Genomic DNA, 12,489 nt, shown 5'->3' with positions numbered 1-12,489 from the left:
ATCGTTGTTGGTTTCGCTACTCGGTCTCCATGATTGTAACTCCACTTGTTTGCATAACATTTCAAAGGTGGGGGAGGGGTAGGCCTATTGGAAATTTCCCCGACTGATTAAGGTAGGAACAGAAACCACTGTGGAAGGGCCAGAGGCGAGTCAAGGTTTTATTTTAAGGGTGGGGGAGGGGTGGTGGGAGGAGGAGGGCGAAGGGTGGAGTCGGGTCGGTGTGGTGTGGTGTGGAAACGCAATGAAGTTTATAGACACCAACGGTGCATTATAGTTAGGTAAAAGTTGACGTGAAATTATAAAATATAATAACTAGTTCTCAATGCGCAAGCTTGTGCTAATACTCATTTTGTCGCAACCAGCGTCGAGTATTGCCTTTCAAGTTAAAAGGGCCCACGGTGCAGTCCGAGGGATTTATTCTTCCCAGACGGAAGGTTAAAAATCTCCGAATGAACCACACCCTACCACCGACAGACGATGAAGGTGGGGGAAATGGCTCCTGCCACCCCCCCCTTTCTTTACGTATGCCGATGTTGATGATGAACTTGCATGGGAGCCTCTTTTCTTTCAAATGTGGTCTCCCTTAGAGATGACTGCGACGATGAAGGTAACGATGGGATGGCGGGATAAACTTTTTTTTAAAATACTCTCAAATGAATTATGCAGTTCATAGGTTGTAAAAGAAAGTGCCACACATCCGTTGTGCTCACCCTATACGGGCTCAGAAAACGCTCCTGAGTTACGGAAATGTTATTATGGACTTTATTAGCTGGACTTATTTCCGTCACTATAAAGCGAAATAGCTGTTACGGAATAGATCATGGAAAGAATTCTTTGTACGGCAGAAAGAGTTTCTGAGTATTAAAATCAGGTTTCCTCATGATTATGATGGGTGAGACAGTTAATAAGACTCAATGACTTCGGCTAAGAATTAAGAATGTTTAAATAAGTGCGGGGTGAGGGGCGGAAGTCTGTCCCCAACTTTGATGATAAATCAACCTCTGCCAAAAGTTAAGACCATCGCGGTTTTCACGGCGTACAGTTGTGGATGAAACCATTATGTCATTTAATAAATATTTACTGGGAAAGCAGTAACCCGATGACACGAACGAATAAATTCAATAGGGTTCGAAGATATCGGTTTCTATCCTCAGTACAACAACTGTTTAAAAATGTCACTCCCTACACAAAAGTTGTTAGCACAGCCTTTCGTGTAACCTTATTAACAATTATCTGCGTCATTTGCGGTGAAGTATCTAATGAAAATAGTGGTTTTACAATGTCAAAAGCATCGCTTCAACCAATCAATTTGTGTACTCTGCGCAACGCATCATTTGTGATCTAAAATGTCTCAGAATGTACTTTTTTCGACGTTTTCTCCGAGGTAGGAAAGTCGCAGGTCCCCTTTGTGGACAGTCGGCTTCAACGACCAGTTTCCGTCCCTTGAAAGCCACAAATCTACAAAACCGTTTGATTACTGTCAGCGGCAGTGAAAATCGAACATAGCAGAATTTCTTTATAGAGGCAATAGACTCATCTTCGCCTTGTTTCCATCAATGTATAACATGGCGATAACAAAACTATAGTTAAAGCTTTTATTGCCTACATTTAATGTCTATACAAAGGCTTATCATTTCTCCGATTCGAGACTCTCGACGAATGACATAACCATATTTCTAGACCATGTATGATAAAGAACATATATGAGGGTACAGTAAAACTGGTCGGGACCACTGACGGTTAGGTGTCATGCAAGATCACAACTAATATATATTATATATATATAAATATATATATATATATATATATATATATATATATATATATATATATATATATATATATATATATATATATATATCTATCTATATATATATATATATATATATATATATATATATATATATATATATATATATAAATGAAAATCGTAATGAGTTGGAAAATCAAGAACAGTGAAAAAACTTTCAGCTTCCACCGGGATTCGAACCACGGGCCTTCCTTATATATATATATATATATATATATATAAATATATATATATATATATATATATATATATATATATATATATATATATATATATATATATATATATATATATATATATATATATATATATATATATATATATTGCTTATTCTGTAACGTCAGTTCCTAAGCAGAGATTGGTACCAATTCGACCCCAGTATAGCGTGCACAATATTCCATAGGGGGAGGGGAGTTTCAAATTCACCCGACCGAGTTCGTTAGGGGCATAAACATTTTGGACGGGCTATCGACGGATCAAAACAAATTTACGAATGAGGGATGTGGCTGTGGGTTCGTTGAATGCGACTTTCGCGTTGGGGAATGCAAAGCTTAGACTTCAAATGGTAAATTCTGAGGCATATTTAGACCTACAATTAGGTCTCGAAGCAAGGTTTTACTAACGAATACTTCGGAATCTAATCAGGAACCAGTCAGAGGAAAGGGAAGCTGACTTGACAGAGAGAAGGGGGGTTATTGGGGGAGGGGTATCAGGCGCGTATCCAGGATTTTCTACCCCGGGGGCGCGAATTACTATCTAAGCGGAGCGCCACCATCGGTTGGCGCGGAGAGTACAAGAAAATTTCTGGTTTTGATACCCCCCAGATCACCGGAAATGGCACTTCTCGGGCTTAAAAATGACCAACCAGATGTACACTTTTGCCTGAGAACCAAGTATTTCCCAAAAGTTTTATTCCATCCATAACCTTTTTGAAGATTGTCACCAATCACACATCATGTTCGACCTCATTGCATGTCCTATGGATCATTGCTTTTGTAGGTGATTCTACGTCACGGCCCACAATATCCGAAAGCCCCACTTTTCAAGGTTTTAAGCCCATCATTTGTTGAGAATTTGAAAATTCACATTTCTCGTGAATAAAATCACTTCAAAACATACCCATAATGTTGCACAAAATTCAATCTATGGACAAGCAATATAGAAAAACCTCCTTGAACCCCTAACAGACAGGTCAAAATTGCACGAGTAGAGGAAAGTATGACGAAGAATGTTGGCGAGGAAATTTTCGAAAATTCCGACACAGTTATTTTATTGGTGTAGAAATATTGCAACCTCTTATAATGGCTATTATAAAACTTGGTTGAAGGAAATGAAAAACAGGAGATATTTCCGATATCAGGTATATCGAAACCGAACACTACACACGTAGGCGTAGGTCCCGTAGGAGGCGGTGGCTGCAGCCCCCCCCCCCCCGCAACCAAAGTTTTCCCCATCTTCTTCGGGCACCTACTTTAAGAAAAATAAATAGCAATGTATAGCTTAGAAATGATCTCCTTGGTAATTAAATTAAAGTTCTAAGCTTGGCCGACATTACTACTGTAAAAGAGAGTTTTGACATAAATGGATCTGTATGGTTTTACTCCATCTACATAAGACATTTGGTTGTTTACATTAGCATCCGGCGGTATACTGTGCAACTTTGACGGACCGTGCGGTACACGATGCCATTTGATGTAATGACCGATGCTTGCTTATACGATATTGGCATCGATATGTGATTTTGGTTTTTTTTCGGGCAAGTCATTACAGCCCCCAAATCCAATTGGGCTCCTACGCCTTTGACTACACACATAGACAGTTTTTGAGGCTGTTCATCGTGGAACATGCATTTCAATGCTCACTGATATGATGTTATATTTGCTCTTTACTTTACAAATTCGAACAGGCGTGTAGCGAGTAATTGCCAAGTGAGGGGCGAAGCCTGTAGGCAAACTATCTAAGCGAAGCGCCACCATGGGTTGGCGGGAAGCGTACAATAAAAAATTGCCGAAAATGCCTCCCAGATCACTGGAAATGACACTTCCCAGGCCTTGTAAGTTGCATCTAAGTATTGTCTATTTTGAAATTACTAGCGATGTCATAAAGAAAATTTGCTCGGGGGGGGGGGGGGGCGGTCGCCCCCTTCCCGAAATGCGTCATGTTCCCCGACGACTCGGTCGAGTTCAAGACCAGCCACAGTTGGTTCCATATAGCGCAATTGTACATTTGTTTAAGGCGTCCATACACACACACGCGTTATGATAGACCATATATAATATTTATATAGATACATTAGTGAGAGAGGAAAAATGGAAACGTCAAAAATGGAGTTGTCGGTATAAGGGGTAGGGTGACGCGCACACCCCCTCCGTAAACCTTGATCTGTCACTGGCTACCCTGTGTATATAATAGGGATCAGCGCTTTAACTGTGACTGTTCCTCTTTCTCTTCCCGAGGTCATGGCTATCTTCTACTCCCTCCTTTTCTCTCTTTTTTCTTTTTCTTTTCCCTTCCTTCCTCTCCTCCTCTTCTTTCCCCCTCCCCCCTCCTTTTCCCTTTTTTCTTCTCTTTTTTTCTCTCCTCTTTTCCTTACCCGGGGAGCGCGCGCCCCCAACGCCCCCCCTGGATACGCACCTGGGTATGCTGCCCCAACCTTGGCTAAGCCACCCTCCCTGGAGTAGCTAACCACGAAGAAGAAAGCAAAAACCCCCCAGGATAAAATTACTACCGGACATTTATAATTACTTAAGCTATTAAGGGTATTTAGAATCCCTCAGACTCTCCCAGTTACAATGTTAATATGCTTCTTAAATTTAAGTTTGGTATCAAGGGTAATTCCAAGGAAACACAGCTTCTTTCTTGGGAAGAATGTTTTCGTTAAAAACTTTGATATCATAATCGTCAATAATTTCTCTTGCGAAAGGGTTTTTGAAAATTACAAGTTTGGATTTTTAGGGATTTATTTTGACTCTCCATTTCTTACACCATGACCTAATAATATTAGTAAATATGTGAATAATTGTAATACATAAGTGACTTCGTAACAACAGTGCAAGATAGCGAGATCATCAACGAATTGGCGTCTGTGCGTTGAGCTAATTTACTTGTGACGGATGACGTCGTTTTCAAAAATGTTATATAAAGGAGCTGGATTTAGGTTCCTCGTGACATTCGCAGCTGCTACGGTGGCCAGTAACAGACATTGGAAATGGAATGAAAGAATATAGATTTGTGGAAGTCAAAGTTCGGCATGGTTTGTTTATGTTTTTAACCTTCTTTTTAATTTCGTCTTTATTTCGAGTTTCAACCCACCCTTTCATATATTCTTTTTCTTATCTCAAAATTTCATTTTGTGGTAATTCTTTGACAGTTTATGAGGTATATGGAAGCAAAAGTTGATAGTTTTTTACTATTGTTTACAGTGTTGTACCAGCGTCCATTATGCTCGGGGAGATGTCATTTTGGAGGTTACGTCAGTTATCCGAAACCAGAATCTATATCAGCTTCAAATCAGCACAATCTTGGAGGTGTACGTTAGTAAATAATACTTGTTGTTTTGATAATCGTACCATAATTGTATGTGCCTGCTGAAGCATTTGGCCACTGATGGTATTTTGTTTTCATAGGAAAATAGTATTTTCCTATGAAAATATTGCAGGAATAACTTGTTTAAAAATTATTGTTCTTTCCTACTCAATGCACTGTCTTCAACACCTATAATAGGGATCGTCATAATGCAAATCAAGATTTTGATGAGTTAGGAAAAAAAAACTAGGCAAACACTCTCCATTGAAAAAGTGTTGTTTTGGTCTATCTCGTCAGCCTGGGAGTGTCAATCAGGTAATACGCAATCATGTCAAACGGAAATAAAAAATACTTTTGCGGTTTATCAAACTATGTATATTATGGTGTATTTTCTGTATATTATCAAATATTATCACATTATCATCATCAGTTGTGGTCTTTTGGCGTTCCATAAGTTAGAGGAAATGTCTATATCCTGTATAAATAATACAAATGCCCAAACTATCATATATATGCATATGCAGAGGCAACGTACTTATCGTGAGCAGTTTAGAATGTCATCGTGTAGTATACGTGTACCGGTACTTCTTATTATAATTGTGTAATTACTGATTATAGACAAAAGGTTTATTACTATAATCATGTACTTTTTATAATCGTGCACGATTCTTGTTATCAACGTGTAGTTTATTATTATCTTCTTGTATCTTCTGTGTAGTATCGTGTTTAATCAGTATATTATCGTATTAAATCATATAGAATTATAGTATCATCATCAGTTGTGGTCTTTTGGCGTTCCATAAGTTAGATGGAATTCTATATCCTGTCAGGTGCGAACGGGGCGACCGCCCCCCCCCCCCCTCCTTGAGCATATTTTCTTTGTATGTTTTTATGATATCGCTAGTAATTTCAAAGTAGAAAATGCTTAGATGCAACTTACAAGGCATGGGAACTGCCATTTCCAGCAATCTGGGAGGCATTTTCGGCCAAAATTTTCTTGTACGCTTCGCGCCAACTAATGGTGGCGCAACGCCCTAGATATATGTTTGCAATGCGGTACGAACGGCTCTGATAGTTTGCCTACAGGTTCGCCCCTCCCTTGGCAAATTCCTCGCTACGCGCCTGCATCATGTATAAATAATACAAATGCCCAAACTCTCATATATATGAATATGCAGAGGCAACACTACTTATCGTGAGCAGTTTAGATTATCATCGTGTAGTATACGTGTACCGGTACTTCTTATTATAATTGTGTAATTTATAATTAAAGACAAATATTTTTTTTACTATAATCATGTACCTTTCATAATCGTGTGGATTCTTGTTATCAATGTGTAGTTTATTATCTCATTGTATCTTCTGTATAGTATATCAGTGTATTATCGTATATAATCACAAAGAATTATAGTACCATCATCAGTTGTGGCCCTTTTGACGTTCCATATGAAATTGCTTCATCCAATTGCCCAAGTTAGAGGACAGATTATGAGGATCTCATAGGCACAGGGTATGTTCAAAAGACAAGAAATATGTCTATGAAAGTGCGTCAACGGTGGCAGTAAGAGAACTGTTGGCTTTTGATTTCTCTCTCGTAAATAAATAGTGAAAGTAACACGAAATAGAAAAGAAAAACAGAACAAGGTGAATCAAGTATTGCATTACCTACGCTGTTTGTACAGTCACATGACTGTTTATCTTCTTGCATATTTATACATTGGACAATGACGTTTTACATAATACCGGTATATTATTTTCTGTCAATTCACCGATTATATAATTATCAACGTTGACCAGTCATATCAGGTTCGTTTCCTTTTGCTGTACATTCTTTTATTCTATAGCTTGACGAATCATATCACTTGATTGATATGACATTGGCTGTACTTTCTTTATTCTAGTTTGACCAATCATAACATTCGTTCGGACCTATTGCATTTGCTGTACATTCTTTATTCTAGCTTGAAGAATCATATCACTTGGTCGATATCACATTGGTTGTACAGACTTTATTCTAGCGTGACCAAAGTCATATCATTCGTTCTTTATTGTATTGTTTGTTCTTTCTTTATTCTAGTTTGACGAATCATATATCACTTGGTCAATATTACATTGGTTGTACTTTCTATTCCTTATTCTGGCGTAAGGGTTATAACAAATAACATCTAAGCATGTTGTTAACTTGATATTTCTCACCACCAGTTCGGTTTTATCGATTACGGACTCCGAACGTTTCATGTGCACTGCGCATGCTCTGATATAAGCACACAACGGGTAATCGATGTCATTGCTATAAATAAAGCATGGGTTTGTATTCGGTCTTATGTTCAATTTGTCAATCACAAGCCCGATATAAACATCTTCTAAAAATATAAATGGTACTAAACACGAAGTTTCCCAAATTTTGATTGCCAAATCTCCGGTCATAACATACGCCATACCACTGAGGTAAGGTGGATAAACAGGGGCAGGAAAGTCTTCTTCTGCTATGTACCATTTGCTTGTCTTCTCACGGCATGGTTGATTATGTTCAAATACATGTCCAACAGCGTAGTCCTGTTTGGGCGCCATTTTTAATAACGTGACGATGTTATCAAGGTTAAGATATACGTCATCATCCGTTTTCATAACGTAGGCTACTTGAGGGCAGTACACACTTGTCCATTTTAACCCCATTAATGTCTTATACGTTAAGTTGTTATAAGAATCTATGAAGTTCTGCATTAAGATATCATTGTATTTTTCCGATTCTTCATAAATCCCTGTAGTAATAAGAACGTCATGAGTGGATCCTAACAAAAACATGGTTCTTATTTGCAATTCAAACGTTTTCGATGACTTTAAAAGTGAAAGTCTTTGCTCCTCTCTTTGACTAAAGTTGATTGTTGCAGAGGACATCAAAATCAACAAGAATATCTCTCCTGATTCATTGTTATCATTCAAACACATGTTAACAGGGTTGATCGAATATTTGAACTTGTCATAACTCAAATTGGCTGTGTTGTTCTTCGATGTCCAAAGTTGAGTCGTAAGATACAAAACAAGACATATTATAACAGCGCCTAAGACGACGGGACGTGGGAGTCGCTTCACTTTCATATTCTACACTGGCTGAACAGAATAGTTTACTCTTACTGACAGATCTGTCGAAAACGAGATGAAAAAGAGATGAGAAAAGCGTCAGTAGAAAACCCCAAAGAAATGGTTGTATTAATACATTTATTTGCAAACATTTCTACGTGATACCCGTCGTCCCTGTAGACTAAATCCAATGGCTTCGGCTTTCTCAGATAACTGTGGAGTGGCGTAAGTGTTTTTTTCTCGAGCTGAAGCCATTGACCACAAGAGCCAAACGGGCACTATGGTTCCTTGCTTAGTGGAGTATTAAAGTGTTGTATGTCATCACCCAATATCAAAATAAGTACTCCTACATGTACCAGCTATATTAACCAACAACTATATTACAAATTTGCCTACAATCTGCTTAAGGTTGTGGAGTTAAGTCAAGTTTAAATTTTAGCCCCTCCCCAAATAATATAAAAGTTTGCGCCTAAATGGTCCCAAATATATTTTGCTCAACAAAGTGGCACCACTAAAATGGTCTTAAAAATATTGGGCCCCACAAATTCGGGTCAAAGAATGTGTTCCAAACTGCATTTGAGTTGGAAATAAAATTTGGGCCCATCCGGCGCAAAAATGGGCCCTGATGTCCTACATATGTACCCGCTATTAACCAAAAGCCGTATGTTTGTTTACAATCCGACTTGTTTACAATCCGAGTTATTGCAATGTAAATAAGATGTGGGCCCAAATGGTCACAAACATATTGGGTCCCACGAATTCGGGCCCAAAGAATGTGTCCTAAAGTGCACTCGAGGTAAAAATAAAATTTGGGCCCACTTGACCAACAATGGGCCCGGATTTTTTTGGGCCCAGATTGTACCAAAACATATATATAGATATTAACCAACAACTGTATATAAAGTTTGGCTACAATCCGACTTAAGGTTGCTGAGTTATTGCAATTTAAAGATTTTTACATGATCCCATGACCTCATTAGTATTAGGGGCACACATTCTCACTATAATACATCTGCATAATTAGTATGACAAATATCCATCACTCCGTTGTTTAGTTACCGCGGACTTAAGCAAGTGTCATACACCCCCCCCCCCCACCCCACAAACACACACCCATAGACATGCCAATTTCGAGGGCGGGGGTTTAGCACACTTCTTAAAACCATGTCTACAGTTAGAAAGAAGATATTAAAGTGGGATTTTCCGTGAGCGGTGTTGAAAATGTGTTTCTTCTCTTTAAGTGTCAAGTTGTCTGCTTAATTCACTTTTACACTTTTTCACGATTTCAACACTATCTACTACAATTATATCTCGCTGTGCTTGCTAAGATCAGAAAATCTTTGCTAGAGCACTCAAAAGGAAAAGGCAAAAGAAAGAAGGAATAAACAAAAGAAAAAAAAACATTGCTTCAGTTTATGAATTCGCAAATGGTTCTTAGTATTTCTCATATTGGAATGCAGCAACATTTGTTTTAAGGTATGTCTTGCAACGAGACAACGATATAACTACTCACGAAATATGTCAAATCGTTGTACAAAAATAAACAAAAACCTTGGGCCCTCTCTGCAAATGTCGGTGTTCTTAACGGCCTTTCTATACGAAATCAGTGCAAGCCAGATAGGGTGGACTATGTGTGCACTCAGAATGTGGTCAATCTACCACATATACCCGCAATTATACAGCAATAATACTGTGTTATACAGTCAATAATACTGTGCTGTCTAACACATACACACACGCAAGTATCATGGTTGTCAGAAGGCTAATCTCCATTCACTTTCAATAGGAAAAATAAAGGGGAAGTAGAAAAGGGAACTGCCAAATAACAGCTTCCTGGCATAACAAAGGACGGGTCGATATGTCAACTTCGGTACCTCATGGGCTATCCAGGGAGGTATTAGAGTTCCTTTATATGGTTCGCACTTCTTGCAATAAAATGTACTAGTAGGTAAGGCTCAGCGACTCATATTAGCTTGCATTGTGTTTCCCCCTTTTCATTCAACACTTGACTGTGCAGTTGGGAATATCGTTAACAAATTTAATGAATCTTTAATCATGGAATTAAAGCCACCGTAGCTTGCGACACTGGGGAAGAGAAAAATTATGATTATTCGTACTTAATGGAGACGCCAACATATATAGACAGAGATCATTATCATAACCAACCTCACCTAATATTGAGAAACTATTGCTCCGTGTAGGAGATATCAGCGATTAAATATCTTGTTATTTGGTATTTGTCAGTGTTTATTCGGTCCTGGTTTTATAGTTTTATACTTCTAAAGTGAGATATAAGCAGTGTTATAGTGTTAACACTCAAACTAATGTCATTTTAAATCTTAAAAACGGCAATATTGTTTATTCAGAATTTGCAAATCCATCTCCATTTCACACTTTGCTCTATTTCATGGGCCCAGGGGCATAACCCTCGAAGCTACACGATATAGTGGTCTTAAGAGGCGCTTCCGATAATTATCCAATCGGCCGAGATTATAGCCCTGTAACATTTTATTAAAATGTTCCAAATACTGGATATGATTAGCCTAATACTGATTCGTTGGGGTAGAAATCAGGAAATAGTTCACTCAAACTTTAGAAGCTAACTCTAGGGTGGCCAAGTCAGTAGTATTAATACAAATCAAACAATATGATAGTGTCATGGCTTGATAGTATCAAATTGATACCAATAGAAGGTGTGCTTAAACTACAGCCTGCATCAGAGTTGCCAGTTTTTCTGTAACAGAACCGGTCAAATTTAGAGAATTTTCCGGCCACATCAAGTGAATAAACTCCAAAAACCAAAAACCGCCCGGGCCGCGAATTTTTTTTCCCAAACAGGTTCTCAATTGTGTATAAATAGTCGCTCATGATTGGTCGGAAAAGTTACGTCATAACAATAAACCCTTCACTTCGAGGTTATCAAAATGTCTGCATCCATTCGTTGCAACGAAGATATACCCGTTCAAAATTACCCGCAGCTTTTCGTAAATATATGTAGATGTGTTTGGAATTGGTTTAGACATAAAGAGCACACTAGTATTGTATGATCTACTTTGATCGAAGATTTCTGTGAAGGCATTTATCGATAACATCGCACAGTGAAAGTTTCGTACAGGGGTACATAACACATGCGATATAGGCCTATATGTATTATAACTGTGTACAGTGCAGTGACGGAAATACATCATGCTGTAGCATGGTGGGCTCATAATTGACGCACTTAAGGATTTGATCAACGATTTCTATCAAGGAAAAATCAAAATCACTCAACTGTATGTGTTTTTCATATGTGTGGTTCCTCAGAAATGTAAAGATCTCAATATATTTATTGTTCTGTGCATATGCAACGTACAATTGAGCAGAACTTGACCACAAAATGTCTGCCGTGTCAAGTTCTTTCATACCCCTAAATTGACACATTCGTCGATAAGCTAACTGTAGTGAAGGCTTTAGTATACATCCATTGACTTTAGATGCTGTTTGCTATACTTTGAGCCTCTAAGCTTAGACAGATCAGGTCCCAGAGAGTAGTGTTGTCCATGATATTGAGGAAATGTTGATTATTTTTAGGGTGCAAGATTTCCAAATGCCCAAAAACAGAACGTACAAAACCGGGGGGAAGGGTACGTGTTAAAAGCTTAAAAATTTCACAATTTGGTCATCAAATAGCTGAAATGGATTCAAACTCATGAAACATGTAATTCTGCTTGACTGCAAAAAGTTTAGGTGGCCTGCTCTATCGTTGCTAGTAATAATTGAAGGTGCGTCAATTACGGGGGTGCGTCAATTATGAAAGCCTTGACTATACACTAAACTGTTTTGCGTATATTCATTCAAGTCTGAACTCGCGTCGTGAAGTTGATTTTGGTGTAGGCCTACCCATTCCACGAAACGAATTCCGATTTCAATAGAACGGCTGACGAATCTTGGATGGCGTAAACACGAAACCGATAGAATGTAGCGTATTTATCATAAGTAAGGTCAACATGTTATCCAAGCATTAAAAGTAAAAGTTAGGGCGTTTGCAGGGAAACCGCATAACAAGACTTTATTAAGTGTCAGTGTGTAACTCA

At 38.3% G+C, this 12,489-nt stretch overlaps 1 protein-coding gene across 1 annotated transcript; it reads right to left on the bottom strand.

The window, feature by feature from the left end:
- Positions 1 to 6,482: 6,482 nt before the first annotated feature.
- Positions 6,483 to 10,200, bottom strand: LOC139964124 (beta-1,3-galactosyltransferase 5-like). Its single transcript, XM_071965489.1, has 2 exons — positions 9,930 to 10,200; positions 6,483 to 8,478 (listed from the first exon to the last, which is right to left on the bottom strand). The coding sequence occupies exon 2, from the start codon at positions 8,432 to 8,434 to the stop codon at positions 7,409 to 7,411; it is 1,026 nt and encodes a 341-aa protein (XP_071821590.1). The 5' UTR covers positions 8,435 to 8,478; positions 9,930 to 10,200; the 3' UTR covers positions 6,483 to 7,408.
- Between the last annotated feature and the right edge of the window lie 2,289 nt (positions 10,201 to 12,489).

The sequence above is a fragment of the Apostichopus japonicus genome, chromosome 22, assembly GCF_037975245.1.
Source record: "Apostichopus japonicus isolate 1M-3 chromosome 22, ASM3797524v1, whole genome shotgun sequence".
Lineage (NCBI taxonomy): Eukaryota > Metazoa > Echinodermata > Holothuroidea > Aspidochirotida > Stichopodidae > Apostichopus > Apostichopus japonicus.
Note: the sequence above shows the minus strand (reverse complement) of the source record. Positions and strands in the feature narration are given on the sequence as shown.

Excerpts from the sequence above, each read along its gene's own strand:
- LOC139964124 (XM_071965489.1), bottom strand. The coding sequence starts at position 8,434 with ATGAAAGTGAAGCGACTCCCACGTCCCGTCGTCTTAGGCGCTGTTATA.